The following is a 16,496-nucleotide window of genomic DNA, read 5'->3' on the forward strand; positions in this document are numbered from 1 at the left end:
CCTGCGATGTCTCTGACTTCTGGGTCCATGGGAGAGAAAAGGCTGCCAGTGGGCTTGCGCACCGGCAGCCTTTTCATTGGCTGGAGCGCATCACATGGCTTCCAGCAAGCTCGGGGGGGGGGGGGGGGGGTCGGGGTTTCGGAAAGTGGGGGAAGGGAGCCAGACCGGGCATTTAACCACATTACAAAGTTATATAACTTTGTAATGTGTGTTAAATAAGCTAAAAAAAAATTTCGTGGGAGTTGTCCTTTAAGTTAGTGCCGCCATAGTTACAGTGGGGTGGGGGGGCCCAAGCTTGATGAACAGCCCGGGGCCCATGGTAAAGATAATCTGCCCCTGGACAGAGATGATTAATTATCCCTTGGCAGTCAAACTTAGGGCCCTATTCCACAGTAAAAATAATCGGCCAGATCGGGCCCATTTTGCCGATTATCGTTCAGTGAGATAGAGAGAACGATCAGCCGATGATCGTGTCATCGGCTGATCGTTCATTTAGGGCCAGACCTAAAATCATAGTTCCCCCACCGCGCATCGCTACGGTTGAATAGCGGTGCGCGGCGGGCGACCGACGATTTGAGAAGAAGCAGCATCATCATCATACATTACCTGGCTGCAGGGCTTCTTCTCTGCGCTGTCTTCATCCCCGGGTCCCGCGCTCTATCTTCTGAATGGCCGGTCAGCTGACGGAGCACTCAGCCAATCACAGGCCGGGACCGCCGCGTGTTTGGCCTGTCAGCTGACCGGCCATTTAGAAGATAGAGCGCGGGGGACCCGGGGAGGAGACGGAGCGGAGGACAAGCCCTGCAGCCAGGTAATGTATGATGCTGCAAGGACATCGGTAACGATGTCCCTGCAGCACTCGCTCAACGATCATCGGGCTGTGGAATAGGCCCAGTAAACGAGCGGCGATCTAGCAGATCGCCACTCGTTTACACCGTTGATCGGTCCCTCCTCGGCGTGTGGAATAGGACCCTTACCCTTGGTCACATCAGTGTTCTGCTTTAACAACCTAGAGGATGGTCATATCTTACTCTTATTCTCATGTTTAAAGGTTTTTCAATTTTGCTGCACACCAAAATCGGAATTCCTCAAACAAAAACAAAAAAAAGTTCCACTAGTTTGTGTACAGCTCTATTGTTTACAAGCACAGCTCAGCTACATGTACATTACACACATACAGCTCAGCTACATGTACATTACACACATACAGCTCAGCTACATGTACATTACACACATACAGCTCAGCTACATGTACATTACACATATACAGCTCTACTGTGTACACATACAGCTCAGCTACATGTACATTACACATATACAGCTCAGCTACATGTACATTACACACATACAGCTCAGCTACATGTACATTACACACATACAGCTCAGCTACATGTACATTACACATATACAGCTCAGCTACATGTACATTACACACATACAGCTCAGCTACATGCACATTACACATATACAGCTCAGCTACATGTACATTACACACAGGGCTCTGCTACATGTACATTACACATATACAGCTCAGCTACATGTACATTACACACATACAGCTCAGCTACATGTACATTACACATATACAGCTCAGCTACATGTACATTACACACATACAGCTCAGCTACATGTACATTACACATATACAGCTCAGCTACATGTACATTACACACATATACAGCTCAGCTACATGTACATTACACACATACAGCTCAGCTACATGTACATTACACACATATACAGCTCAGCTACATGTACATTACACACATACAGCTCAGCTACATGTACATTACACACATATACAGCTCAGCTACATGTACATTACACACATCACACTCACACAGCTCTGCTCCACACATTTCACTTCAGCTCATCTAGCACAGCAGAGTCCTGCATACACTGAGCAGCAGCCCCTGATCATGTGACTCCTCCTCCTCCCTGTGACTGATCACATGACTGTGACATCATGGCAGGTCCTGGAAGCACACAGCTCCTGTACAGCTCTGCTGGGGGACAGCGGGAGGATTAACCCCTTCAGAACTGAGCGGTGTTAAGTCTTATGTATGAAGTGTTTTTTCTTTGGTTTTGAGCGATACCAGATATATTACATTGTCTCATCTTCTCTCCATTCATCTCCCAACACTCCAGGATCCTCTGCTGATATCTTCTATATAAGAGACCGACCCATCAACCATGGAGAGAGACAGAGACAAGATGGCCGAGAGGATAATAACCCTCACCCTACACATACTCTTCCTGCTTACTGGGGAGGTGAGGGATTCTGGGAGTGATGTCATCATGACATCATTCTTATCTATGGAATAACAGATGGATAGGACTGGAGAGGTGAGGGATTCTGGGAGTGATGTCATCATGACATCATTCTTATCTATGGAATAACAGATGGATAGGACTGGAGAGGTGAGGGATTCTGGGAGTGATGTCATCATGACATCATTCTTATCTATGGAATAACAGATGGATAGGACTGGAGAGGTGAGGGATTCTGGGAGTGATGTCATCATGACATCATTCTTATCTATGGAATAACATATGGATAGGACTGGAGAGGTGAGGGATTCTGGGAATGGATGGAGTGATAGTAATGTGTCTCTCCATACACAGGATTACACAGTAGTGAAGAAGTCCTCTAGTGGGCGCTGTGGGGCCCCTGGGTGTGAAGGATGGGGAAGAACCCTGAGCCCAATCCCGGGGCCCCTGATACATGAGGAAATGGAGGAAGAGAAGATCCTAGAAGTCACCAACAAGATGGTGGAGCTGCTGAGTGGAGAGGTGAGACTGTGGCTGCTGGGAATGCTGGGACATTATACAGTAACACCACTGGAGGGGTGGGGGGGATAACTGTGTGATCATTGTGTGTGTCAGGTTCCTATAAGGTGTCAGGACGTGGCGGTCTATTTCTCCATGGAGGAGTGGGAGTATGTAGAAGGACACAAGGATCAGTACAAGGATGTGATGCTGGAGGATCAGCAGCTCCTCCCATCAGCAGGTAATAGACAGGACTATATACACACCTCCTCTCTGTATTATCTGGATGGAAAGAATGAATTCAGTCTCTGTATGTGTTCCCTCCAGTCAGATCCAGTAAGAGAACAGCACCAGAGAGATGTCCCCGTCCTCTTCTTCCTCAGGATCAGGTAGATGGAGATGTTCCCTATGATCTGTACATCCCACCTGACTTCTCCTACTGTCTGATGACTTTTACAATATTTCTCTCACATCTTATAAATCAGGGGGAAGATGGGAACAACATTAATGCTCAAAAAACAGATGTGAGCAGTGATGAGCAGTGTAAAGAGGAAATTACTACAAGGAAGGATCTGAACCATAAAAGTGCCATAAACCATAAAAAGGTAGTAAAAGAAGAAGAGACAGATGACAGCAGTAATAAGCAGGATGACATTCCTATGGGGAAAGATCTGAACTATATTAATTACACAATAGTAAAAAAAGAAGAGACAGATGACAGCAGTGATGAGCAGTATAAGGAGGACATCACTACAGGTAACCGCCCAGGTGAGTAGTGACCACTAAATGTAGAGAACAGTCACACATTCTCCTCAGTCACCGGCTGTAACTATTCTGTGTGGAATATTATAAGCTCTGTGTCCTGTCAGTTTTCCAGCTATATAATCATTCAGCCTAAATTTTATTATTCCCACCACTATTCAATGTATACGATTTGTCCCTATATTCTTCCAATATAATATAGCTTCTACCAGCGTGGTCCAGTGCCTAGGGAAACACCTTGCAGGGGGGCAGCACCAGGGAGGAGGCGGAAGGAAACAACTTTTTTTTGGTGTCTTTTTGAGGGGGGGTATGGTGGCATTGGTCAGGTCTGGTGTGGCGGTGTTATCTACTCACAGTATGGCGGTATTGTTCAGGTCTGGTGATAAATGTTACAACTGAAACTATTACCTACCAATCCTGTGGTGAGAATTCCCTCAGACAATATGGAGACGGCTCTAACCATTGATTCAATGTGGAAATTTCTTTATGTTTTAAGCAGCTAAAAACCATTAAAAACACAATTCAGACATGGTGTAAAGTGAAACTGGCTCAGTCGCCCCTAGCAACCAATCAGATTCCACTTTTTATTCCTCACAGACTCTTTGGAAAATTAAAGGTGGAATCTGATTGGTTGCTAGGGGCGACTGGGCCAGTTTCACTTTACACCATGTTTGATAAATCTTCCCCAGTGTTTCTACATGTAGAGAATTGCATGTGGCCGTGGCGTTCCCATTTCTCCCCCAGTAGTCATTTGCTGTTACCAGGATTATTGGCCATATGCCTATTGGTTACTGCATTAGGGTCTGGCATCTGCTGCATGTGGTGACGTACAGTAACTGTGGAAGCGCAGCCTAAGACTGATCAGATATCAATATGATGTTCAGAAGCTAGAAAATCCTGATGCTAATTGGTAAGTGAAGATGGGGCGTCTGTTGGTGTAGTGACGGGGGCAGCAGCTGGTAATACGGCCCTGGCTTCTACAGAAACCAACTTAATACTTTGCCCTTTGTGGCTGTGATGTCCCTTGTTCTGGGAGGGTCGTCCAGAGAGCTGTTTGGAAGGTTCTGACCACTTACCAAGGACGTATGTAGCCAGAGGTCGGCCGGGTCGGGGACGTCACTGCAGCACGTGACTTATGCAGAAAATAAGAGAAAAAGCGGTGATGTGCCCCCAATAACGCCATGCTGGTTGGGGTCCTGCAGGTTATCGGTATGTAGGGGGTCAATAGTCCTATTATTTATTTGAGAAGAGTTTCCATTACTTTTCCTACTAAGGACGTCATCTCACCGGCCTCCAGCTTCTAGACTCTTCTCCCTGACACTTCCTGTGGATGGGAACAGATCTGATCATTCTTATTATGTTACATAAAAAAGAGTAACTTTCCATGTCTGCAATATGTTTAAGCTTCTATTACTGGGAAATAAGAGAAATGCTGTTTTCTCCTTTGCAGATGATTCTACCAGGAGCTCAGGGGGACATCAGATCTCCTCAGAGGATCATATCACACAAGATACATATGAGGAGCCGTCCACTATCCCAGATACACCCTCAGCCCCTCACAGCAAAGATCTCTCATCTCATCCTGTTATACAAGTCCCATCTTCTGATCCATCACAGCAAGCTGACATTTACAGAGAAGACGATGAACAGCAAAGAGAAAATACAAGAAAGCCTCATTTTTCAGATTTACAATGTGAAAAAATCTTTAATCACAAAAGATATGTTATAGGAAAGAAGTCATTTTCATGCTCAGAATGTGGGAAATGTTTTACTCAGAAAGCAAAGCTTGTTACCCATCAAAGAATTCACACAGGGGAGAAGCCATTTTCATGTTCAGATTGTGGAAAATGTTTTGCTGACAAATCAAATCTTCTTCACCATCAAATAATTCACTCAGAGGAGAAGCCATTTTCATGTCCAGAATGTGGGAGATGTTTTAAAAGGAAATCAATTCTTGTTGAACATCAAAGAATTCACACAGGGGAGAAGCCATTTTCATGTTCAGAATGTGGGAAATGTTTTACTCGGAAATATTATCTTGTCAACCATCAAAAAATTCACACAGGGGAGAAGCCATTTTCATGTTCAGAATGTGGAAAATGTTTTACTGTGAAATCAAATCTTGTTGACCATCAACAAACTCACACAGTGGAGATGCCAGTTTCATGTTCAAAATCTAGGAAATGTTTCACTCAGAAATTAAATTCTGTTGAGCATCAAAAAGTTCACTTAGAGGAGAAGGCATTTTCATGTTTAGAATGTGGTAAATGTTTTACTCAGAAATCAAGGCTTATTAACCATCAAAGAATTCACACAGGGGAGAAGCCATTTTTATGTTCGGAGTGTGGGAAATGTTTTAATCACAAGTCAAATCTTCTTCATCATCAAAGAATTCACACAGAACAGAAGCCATTTTCATGTTCAGACTGTGGGAGATGTTTTATAAAGAAATCAAAACTTGTTGAACATCAAAAAATTCACACAGGGGAGAAGCCATTTTCATTTACAGATTGTGGAAAATGTTTTGCTCGGAAATCACATCTTGTTATCCATCAAAGAAATCACACAGGGGAAAACACATTTTCATGTTGAGAATGGGAATGGGAATGTTTTACTGTGAAATAAAATCTTGTTGACACTCAAAGAATTCACACAGGAGAGAAGCCATTTTCATGTTCAGAATGTGAGAAATGTTTTACTAAGAAATCAACTCTTGGTACACATCAAAGAACTCACAAAATGGAAAAGTCAGTTTTATATTTAGAATGTGGGAGATGTTTTACTCCTAAATCAAAATTTGTTGAATATCAAAGAATTTCATGTTCCGATTGTGGGAAATCGGCACTTCTCCAGCTTGATGGTCAAGCCTGCCTGGTGGATCCGCCCAAACACCTGCGACAGAAACTTGAGGTGATCCTCCTGTGTGCGACTGAAGATGGCAATATCATTCTGGTACATGGCCGCGTACCCTTCCAGTCCCTTAACCCTTTCTGGACTGGGATAATTTTCGTTTCTGCGTTTTTGTTTTTTCCTCCTTGTGCTTAAAAGGCCATAGCACTTGCATTTTTACACCTACAGAACCACATGAGCCCTTATTTTTTGTGTCACTAATTGTACTTTGCAATTACAGGCTGAATTTTTGCATAAAATATGCTGCGAAACCAGAAAAAAATTATATGTGCAGTAAAATAGAAAAAAAAAACTATTCTTTTTTTGGGGGGGGGATTCGTTTTTACGCTGTGTGTCCTATGGAAAAACTGACATGTTATATATATTCCTCAAGTCATTACGATTACAACAATATGTAACATGTATAACTTTTATTTTATTTAACGGCTTGAAAAAAATTCAAACCATTGTTAACAAATATATGTTCCTTAAAATCGCTCCATTCCCAGGATTATAGCGCTTTTATCCTTTGGTCTATGGGGCTGTATGAGGTGTCATTTTTTGCGCCATGATGTGTTCTTTCTATCGGTACCTTGATTGCGCATATGTGACTTACGCCGTTTACCGTGCGCGATCAGGAATGTGATAAATTAATAGTTCGGTTGATTACGCACGGGGCAATACTAAATATGTTTTTTTATTTATTTTTATTTATAACATGGGAAAAGGGGGTGATTCAGACTTTTATTAGGGGAGGGGGCTTTTTACTAATAACCCTTTTTTTTTTTTTTACATATACTAGAAGCCCCCCTGGGGTTAGGGTTAGTCCCCCTGGTAGACTACTCGTACAAGCACACTGATCTCTCATAGAGATCTATGCTGTAAAGTTATACAGCATAGATAGATGAGATCAGTGTTCTATTGCTTTTGGCTGCTGCCAAAAGCAATAGAATGCCGAGCCAGGATCAGTGCCATTACGGCGCAGACCCCGCCAGAACCAGACGTGGAGATCTCCCCACTCGACCACCAGGGAACAGCTGCAGTAAGTCTTCAGATGCAGCTGTCAACTTTGACAGCTGCATCTGAAGACTTAATTAGCGGCCACGGCGATTGGTCCATGTCCGCTAATAGCTGTGGACTCTGGCTCCATGCCGCACCCGGGATCGCGGTGGTTCAGACGCGGCCCTACTCAGAACGCCCCCACCCGCGAGGACGTACAGTTTTGTCCTGTTTACCATCCGCTAAAAAGTGGCAGGGGCATTCTTCATGCTGAATGGCATGACCGTGAATTCATACAGTCCAAACAAGGTGATAAAAGAAATTGGACCCATTGGTCCTCAGGCAAGTAGTACTGAGAACATGTCTTTTTAAATGCCAGAAAATGTCCAAGTCTTCACCTTTGTGCAGCAGACGGAAGTTCTCCACCAGTAATTTTGGGACACAGATCTCAAGGGACTCGTGACTGGCTGGGATGGTCGGCTGGAGCATTTGGAGCTGGTGCTCACACTCCTCCTGACACTCGTGCTGCTCACACTCCTCATGTATGGCCGCCATGAGTGTATCGTAGGTGTTCTGGTTTCCCCGCCTTGAAGCTGGCCAGAGCAACTTCAGTAGGGCAGAGAAACTGTCCTGGGTGTCAGGATGGGTGGGGGTTAGTCGCCCCCCCTATAGAAGGGGCCGCAAGTGACTGGCTCCCTGGGCTAGCCGTAGCTCAGGAATTCAGTCATGTGCGTTCGTGGATCATCCTCAGATTAAATGAAATATTTAATTGCTTTAAAGGGGAACTCCAGGTAGAGGTTAAAAAAAAATGAACTTCTGCAAAAGCATAAAGCATTACCTATCTATTCCATTTTTTGAAACTACCAAAAATCCATTTGTTCTGGGGGAGTTTGTTCTGTATTGTGTTTTCTGTACTTCCTGGTTGAGCAGTTGTACAAAGTACTACAGGTTCCAGAATGCAATGCTTTCCCTCAGCTGTTCATCACAGTCCCCCCCCCCTGCCTATTCCCCGCCCAAAGCTGTTGCAGAACATATAGGCTGTGTTCACACATTGTAGTTTCATTGTTTTACTGAATTATTTGCAGTAATTTATGATTTCATTGTGGTCCCACCCACCCACATAGCACGCTGTATTCTCTACCTGTAACACCACACAGCACACTGTATTCTCTACCTGTAACACCACACAGCACGCTGTATTCTCTACCTGTAACACCACAGAGCGCTGTATTCTCTACCTGTAACATCACACTGTATTCTCTACCTGTAACACCACACAGCACTGTATTCTCTACCTGTAACACCACACAGCACACTGTATTATCTACCTGTACCACATAGCACGCCGTACTCTCTACCTGTAACACCACACAGCACGCTGTATCCTCTACCTGTAACACCACACGGCACTGTATTCTCTACCTGTAACACCACACAGCGCGCTGTATTCTCTACCTGTAACACCACACAGCACACTGTATTCTCTACCTGTAACACCACACAGCACGCTGTATTCTCTACCTGTAACACCACAGAGCACGCTGTATTCTCTACCTGTAACACCACACAGCACGCTGTATTCTCTACCTGTAACACCACAGAGCACTGTATTCTCTACCTGTAACACCACACAGCACGCTGTATTCTCTACCTGTAACACCACACAGCACACTGTATTCTCTACCTGTAACACCACACTGTATTCTCTACCTGTAACACCACACAGCACACTGTATTCTCTACCTGTAACACCACACAGCACCCTGTATTCTCTACCTGTAACACCACACAGCACGCTGTATTCTCTACCTGTAACACCACACAGCACGCTGTATTCTCTACCTGTAACACCACACAAACGCTGTATTCTCTACCTGTAACACCACACAGCACGCTGTATTCTCTACCTGTAACACCACACAGCGCTGTATTCTCTACCTGTAACACCACACAGCACGCTGTATTCTCTACCTGTAACACCACACAGCACACTGTATTCTCTACCTGTAACACCACACAGCACGCTGTATTCTCTACCTGTAACACCACACAGCACACTGTATTCTCTACCTGTAACACCACACAGCACGCTGTATTCTCTACCTGTAACACCACACAAACGCTGTATTCTCTACCTGTAACACCACACAGCACGCTGTATTCTCTACCTGTAACACCACACAGCACGCTGTATTCTCTACCTGTAACACCACACAGCACGCTGTATTCTTTGCCTGTAACACCACACAGCATGCTGTATTCTCTACCTGTAACATCTGCATCATCAGCCTGTGCTCAGCAAACACACACAATGTGAGACAGAGGCATGGAAGATTTGTCTCCTTAGGTGGGAGAGCAGAAGGAGCAGGACACAATGTGGATTTGCACAGGGGCAATTTTTTTTCACTTCCTGGATTTCTGTCAGCTACCAGTATGACAGAACCGTACAGATACAGTAATACATTGTATAGACACATATATTTTAACTTTTAACCCTTTGAGGACCAGGCCCAAAATGACCCAGTGGACCGTGCAAATTTTGATCTTAGTGTTTCCGTTTTTCCCTCCTCCCCTTCTAAGAGCTCCAGCACTTTCAGTTTTTTATCTACAGGCCATGTAAGTGCTTGTTTTTTACAGGAATAGTTGTACTGTGTAATGGCGTCTTATATTCTACCATAACATGTATGATGGAATTCCAAATATATTATTTATGAAGATATAAATTGGTGAAATCGCAAAAAAGAATGCAATATGGTAACGTTTGGGGGGTTCCTGTGTCTACGTAATGCACTATATGGTAACAGCGACATGATACAATTATTCTATAGGTCAGTCCGAACACAACCATATGCAGGTTACACAGATTCTCTAATGTTATATATTTTTTTTAAATGAAATCCTTTTTTTTGGCAATTAATTATAAATAAAATGGGCCTATTGTGACGCTTATAACGTTTTTATTTTTTCACCTACGGGGCTGTATGGGGTGTCATTTTTTCCGCCATGATCTCTAGTTTTTATTAATACCATATTTGTGAAGATCGGACGTTTTGATCACTTTTTATAAATTTTTTTATATATATAATGTAACATAAAATCGGTAATCCGCGCACTTTTTTCCCTCTTTTCGTGTACGCCGTTTACCATTCGCAATGACGCTTGTTATATTTTAATAGATCGGACAATTACGCACGCTACGGTATATTATATGTTTATCTATTTATTTATTTTTATATGTTTTATTTATATAATGGGAAAGGGGGGTGATTTCAACTTTTATTGGGGGAGGGGTTTTGGGGTTGTGTGTTAGTGTTTTTAACTTTTTTTTTTTTACACATTTGAAGTCCCTTTGGGGGACTTGTACATACATTAGTCTGATTTCTACACTGATGAATGCTATGCCATAGGCATAGCATTGATCAGTGTTATCGGCGATCTGCTCATTGAGTCTGCCTGTGCAGGCTTAGAGTAGCAGATCGCCGATCGGACCGCACGGAGGCAGGTGAGAGACCTCCTGCAGTCCGTTTTACCGATCGGGACCCCCGCAGTCACACTGTGGGGGTCCCGATCGGTAAGTGACAGGGGACTCCCCCTGTCACTTACACTTAAACGCTGCGGTCGCGCCGCTATCGCGGCGTTTAAGGGGTTAATGACATGCGGCAGCGCGATCGCTGCAGCGTGTCATTACCGGTGAGGTCCTGGCTGCTCACTGCAGCCGGCCCCCACCTGCTATGAAGCGCGCTCCGCTCCGGAGCACGCTTCATAGCGGGAGAAACACCCAGGGCGTACAGTTACGCCCTAGGTCGTCTGGGGACAGACTTCCATGGCGTAACTATACACCCTGGGTCGTCTAGGGGTTAATGTACTTTTAATAGAAAACAAGTTTTTCTTATGCGGAGTTCCCCTTTTAAGTACGCCCTAAACAACACTCTATATACACAGGGAATAATATATACAGAGGCCAGATGCAAAATACGGATGGTAGTACGAAGCAGTCTTATGGTGCTTTTACACGGAGCGATAATTCGCACGATTAACGATTTAGAATGAACAATGTTTTTTTCATAACATCAGCGTTTACACGGAACGATACATCGTACGGAAAAATCGTTTTGTGATCGCTTAAACCTATCTCATACATAGGTGAAATCGTTGAAAGAATGTTTACATGGAACGATCTGCGAATTTTTTCCGAACGATCAACGACGATTTGAGAAGTTGTTGAAAGATCAAAATGAACGATTTCTCGCTCGTCGCTTGATCGGTCGCTGCGTTTACACGTACGATTATGGTTCGAATTCGACCGTTATCGTGCAAATTCGAACAATAAATCGTTTCGTGTAAAACCACCATTAGGGTCCTATTAGACAAAGCTATTTTTAACGATAATCGCAAACTAGATTGTTTATCGTTAACCTGAAATCGTTCACCATATTACACAGAACGATGGTCGTTAGTTACGCTCGTTACTATGATCGTTTACTCCATCTGATCCCAGCAAAACAAAGAACAATGTGCAATTACACTGAACGTTTAGTGAACTTGAGCGAACGAACATGGAATTACAGCGAACAATTAGTAAACGATTAACAATGATTTTAGGTTCAGATCTCGATCAAAGACACCAACATTTTTCAATTGTTGCCTGCAATTACACAGAACGATTATCTTTTAAATTCGAACGATATAACGATATTCTGCACAATTATCGTCCTGTGTAATAAGGCCCTTAGCAGTAGGTCGTTACCATAGAAGGCGGATCTTGGTGGTGGAAACACCTGAAGCATTTGCATGCTGCTTGGTCTCAGGATCTTATCCAACATGTAGTCCTGGCCTCCCCGGACAAAGGACACTGCGTGTTACTCAGCCCCTCTGGCAGACCAGCTGTGGGACCCCCCTAGGGCTCCGGGCTCTCTAGTGCTCACAGATCACAACCTGGCTGAGGGACTGGTCGCTCAGCCAGTCAGTGACTAGGGAGGGACTCCGCTCCAGGCAGTGATTGGTTGAGGGGCCAGTCCATCAGCCAGATCAGGCCTTTCCCTATGACAACTCAGGGGAAAATGCCTTCCGTTGGTGATACGGGAATAAGTAAGTTAGTATTGTAATCATTTCCACCCCACCCCCCCCGCCCGCGACAGATTTTATAATCCGACGGACTTCTCCTTTAAATTGCAGATATCCATCTGGTAAATGTATTCCGAGGGATTTGTCGAACCTGCTGATATCTCCCTGCAGCTGCGTACTTCATCTTTCCGGTGCTGGTCTACTTTCCCTTGTCGGTCCTGTGTTTTTCAGGAACTTTAATTAAAAAGAATTATGTAAATGAGCTCATTAGGAGCACTGGGGGCGTTCCTCAGACCCCCGATACACTGCTCAACTTACCTGCCGCAGCCTCCTAAACACCGGCCTCATGTATAATTGAATATACATAGGTAGGGGTGACCTAAGAAGGCGGCAGTGGGCTGGTGGAACGGTGCATTTGGGGGGGGGGGGTCATCTTAGGAACGCCCCCAGTGCTCCTAACAAGCTCCTTTACATATTCCTGTTTAATTAAAGTTCCCAAAAACAGCGGGACCAACAAACAAAAGAAGACCGGCACCAGAAAGATGAGGGAGATATCAGCAGGTTTGTTTGGAATGTTTCTGGAGGTAATGATACGATAAAAATAAAAAGAGTTTTCACAGTTTTTAATCTACAGTGTCCGAAAAGCAACATGAAATCTGCTGCTGATCTGCAGGACCGAAAAAGACTTTGTTAATTGACTTTACCAGAAAATAAAGGGAACAATGTGACATCTGCAGACAGATAAGTCACTGACATGGTGCGTTCACACCTACAGGATCTGCAGACAGATAAGTCACTGACAAGAAGTAAAATATAAGGCAGATGTATGTACCATCCCAGACTCCTATGACATCCCAGCTGCCGATCCCATCTAGTTGTTACCTTACATAAACTTCATCTACTGGATCCTCCGCACTGTCTAGTCTGATGTTACATCCAGGAGCAGCACCAGTTTTCTTGCCGTCTCGTCGTATCTTTAATAATTAGTTTTTTACTATTAGACAATTGTGCCATCTATCCTAACACCCAACACCCTCAGCACTGACAGGGCCGCATATCCCAATCCAAATAGTATCTGTCACGATCGGCAGGTGAAGACAACACACTCGACAGTGGGCCCTAAATCTGACCCCACCCACTGTCACCTGCCTACTTGCCTCAGTCGACCCTAGGCAGTCGCGGACAACCACGAAGACAATCCCTATACTGTATACGTGCAGAACATAAAACGCAGACAGACAGACAAACAAAATGCGGAAAGTCAACTAGCCGAGTCAGGAACCAAACGAGCAACGCAGTACAAAATCAGAACCGAGCGGAGAGTCAGGGGACAGGCAAAAGGTCAGAATCCAGGCAAGACAAAATGGAAAAGGATAGGACAGAATACAAGGGACTGGGGAGCTGGGATCAGAAACAACTAATAGCCAGCGATTAGAGGCTGACACTGCAAACACTTTATACTGGATCAGGAGCCCGGACCAAAGACTGATTGGTCCGGCCTCCTGAATCCAGACACATAGCAGCTGGTGCGCTGCAGGCTGAGTGGCAGAGCGATCCGTCACTCAGCCTGAGCTCAACAGCACTCAGCTGCTTGGCCGGGCGACGTACACTAACGCGAGACCCGCGGCTTCCCTGGTTACTAGGGACGCCGTCGGGTCTCCGTGACGTCACCCGGCTCGGCCGAGGAGGACGGCGCTGCGCTCCAGCCGGACCAGACGACGCTGGAGCGCGGTCAGGTAAGTTACTGACATTACCCCCCCCTTCAGGAGGGGCCTCCGGACCTCTACCTAAGGGACCAGGCTTAGATGGATTTTGCAGATGAAACTGTCTAACTAGACGTGAAGCATGCAAATCTCTACTAGCTACCCAAGTGCGCTCCTCTGGTCCAAATCCTTTCCAATGAACTAAATATTGTAAAGAACTCTGAACCCGACGAGAATCCAGAATTCTCTCCACCTCATATTCCAGTTCACCTTGAATGATTAACGGAGCGGGAGGAGCAGACGGAATCACTGGATTAACAAATTTTTTCAATAGAGATTTATGAAAAACATTGTGAATTCTAAGACTCCTAGGCAACAGCAGCTTAAATGAAACTGGATTTATGATTTCTACTATAGGATAAGGACCAATGTATTTTGGAGACAATTTACCAGATGGTGTCTTTAATTTCAAATTTCTAGTGGAGAGCCACACCTTGTCACCCACCCTGTACTCAGGGCCAGATATGCGTCTTTTATTAGATTGTTTTTTACAATTCTCTTGAGCTTTAACCAGGTTCTGCAGAGCCTGGGCCCAAACTGTGCACAGTTTTCTGTAAATTTTTTCGGCGGATGGATTAGTGGATTCGGACGCATGTACAGAAGAACAACGAGGATTAAACCCAAAATTACAAAAGAACGGCGACATTTTGAGAGACTGACTTTCACGATTGTTCAGGGCAAATTCAGCCAATGGTAAGTATTCTCTCCATTTCTCCTGTGAGCCTGCAACGAAACACCTTAAGAATTGCTCCAGTGACTGATTTACCCTCTCCGTTTGTCCATTGGATTGTGGATGAAAGGCTGAAGAAAATGACAAAGATATACCTAGACGACCACAAAACTCTTTCCAGAATCTAGATACAAACTGTACCCCCCGGTCCGACACGATATTCTCTGGTACCCCATGCAACCGTAAGACATGACTAATAAAAAGAGAGGCCAAAGTACGCGCATTGGGCAGTTTGCTGAGAGGAATTAAATGACACATCTTCGAGAACCTGTCAACAACCACCCAAATCACCGTTTTACCCTTAGAGGGTGGTAAATCAGTTATAAAATCCATGGAGATGTGGGTCCAAGGTCTAGCAGGCAGGGGCAGGGGTTGAAGAAGTCCCTCCGGTAACCTGCGAGGAACCTTGGACCTGGCGCAAATCTCACAAGCTTCTACAAACAGTTTAGTATCCGTAGCCCAGGATGGCCACCAGTAATGACGAGACAGTAGGTACTTGGTACCAGCAATACCTGGATGACCTGCCAGTACTGAACAATGTGTTTCTTCCAACACTTTCAACCGAAGATTAGGGGGAACAAATAGTCTATTTTCCGGGGTGTTTCTAGGTGCCATGGACTGAGACTGAACCACCTGAGCAGCCAGATCGGGCTGCAGAATTGCCACCACCACCCCAGGAGATAAGATGGTTTCGGATTCTCTTACAGGGACCTCTTTAACACTGAAACTACGAGATAACGCATCTGCCTTTACATTCTTGGACCCTGGTCTGAAGGTGATTTCAAAATCAAACCGTGCAAAAAACAATGCCCATCTGGCTTGCCGTGGAGTAAGGCGCTTGGCTTTATCTAAATAAACGAGGTTTTTATGATCGGTAAGAACTTTAATTTTGTGTTTAGCCCCTTCTAAAAAATGTCTCCACTCATCAAATGCCCACTTAATGGCAAGGAGCTCTCTATTGCCAATATCATAGTTGCATTCGGTCTTGGAGAACTTTCTAGAGAAGTAGGCAACGGGTCGGAGGTTAGTGAGTGTTACGGGACCTTGAGAGAGGACAGCCCCTACACCCACCTCTGATGCGTCTACCTCGACAATAAAAGGTAATTCAAAGTTAGGTTGAATCAACACTGGAGCGACAGAAAAACATGTTTTGAGTTTGTCGAAGGCCAGAATGGCTTCAGGAGTCCAGTTATCCATATCGGAACCCCTTCTGGTGAGATCAGTTAAGGGTTTAGCAATTACTGAGAAGCCTTTAATAAATTTTCTGTAGTAGTTGGCGAAACCCAGAAATCTTTGAAGAGCTTTAAGATTCCTGGGGCGTTCCCACTTTTCAATGGCTGCCACCTTAAGGGGATCCATACCAAAAGAACTAGGGGTGATTTTATATCCCAGGAAAGAGACCTCCTGAACACCAAACTGGCACTTCGACAACTTCGCAAATAACTGATTGTGTCTTAACAGTTCCATAACTCTGCGAACATGATTGACATGTGAAGACCAATCTGGAGAAAAAACCAAGA

The 16,496-nt window shown here is 44.6% G+C and overlaps 1 protein-coding gene and 1 pseudogene across 1 annotated transcript in view; both read left to right on the forward strand.

The window, feature by feature from the left end:
* LOC138787565 (zinc finger protein 850-like) overlaps window positions 1-6,123 on the forward strand; it is a 124,967-nt gene extending 118,844 nt beyond the window's left edge. Inside the window, exons 7-8 of the mRNA XM_069964912.1 lie at window positions 3,198-3,537; window positions 4,982-6,123. Coding sequence (XP_069821013.1) covers window positions 3,198-3,537; window positions 4,982-6,123 — 1,482 coding nt within the window. The remainder of the gene's footprint in view (window positions 1-3,197; window positions 3,538-4,981) is intronic.
* Window positions 3,037-16,496, forward strand: part of LOC138786861 (zinc finger protein 585A-like) — a 154,213-nt pseudogene continuing 140,753 nt past the window's right edge.

Source organism: Dendropsophus ebraccatus, chromosome 3 (assembly GCF_027789765.1).
Source record: "Dendropsophus ebraccatus isolate aDenEbr1 chromosome 3, aDenEbr1.pat, whole genome shotgun sequence".
NCBI lineage: Eukaryota > Metazoa > Chordata > Amphibia > Anura > Hylidae > Dendropsophus > Dendropsophus ebraccatus.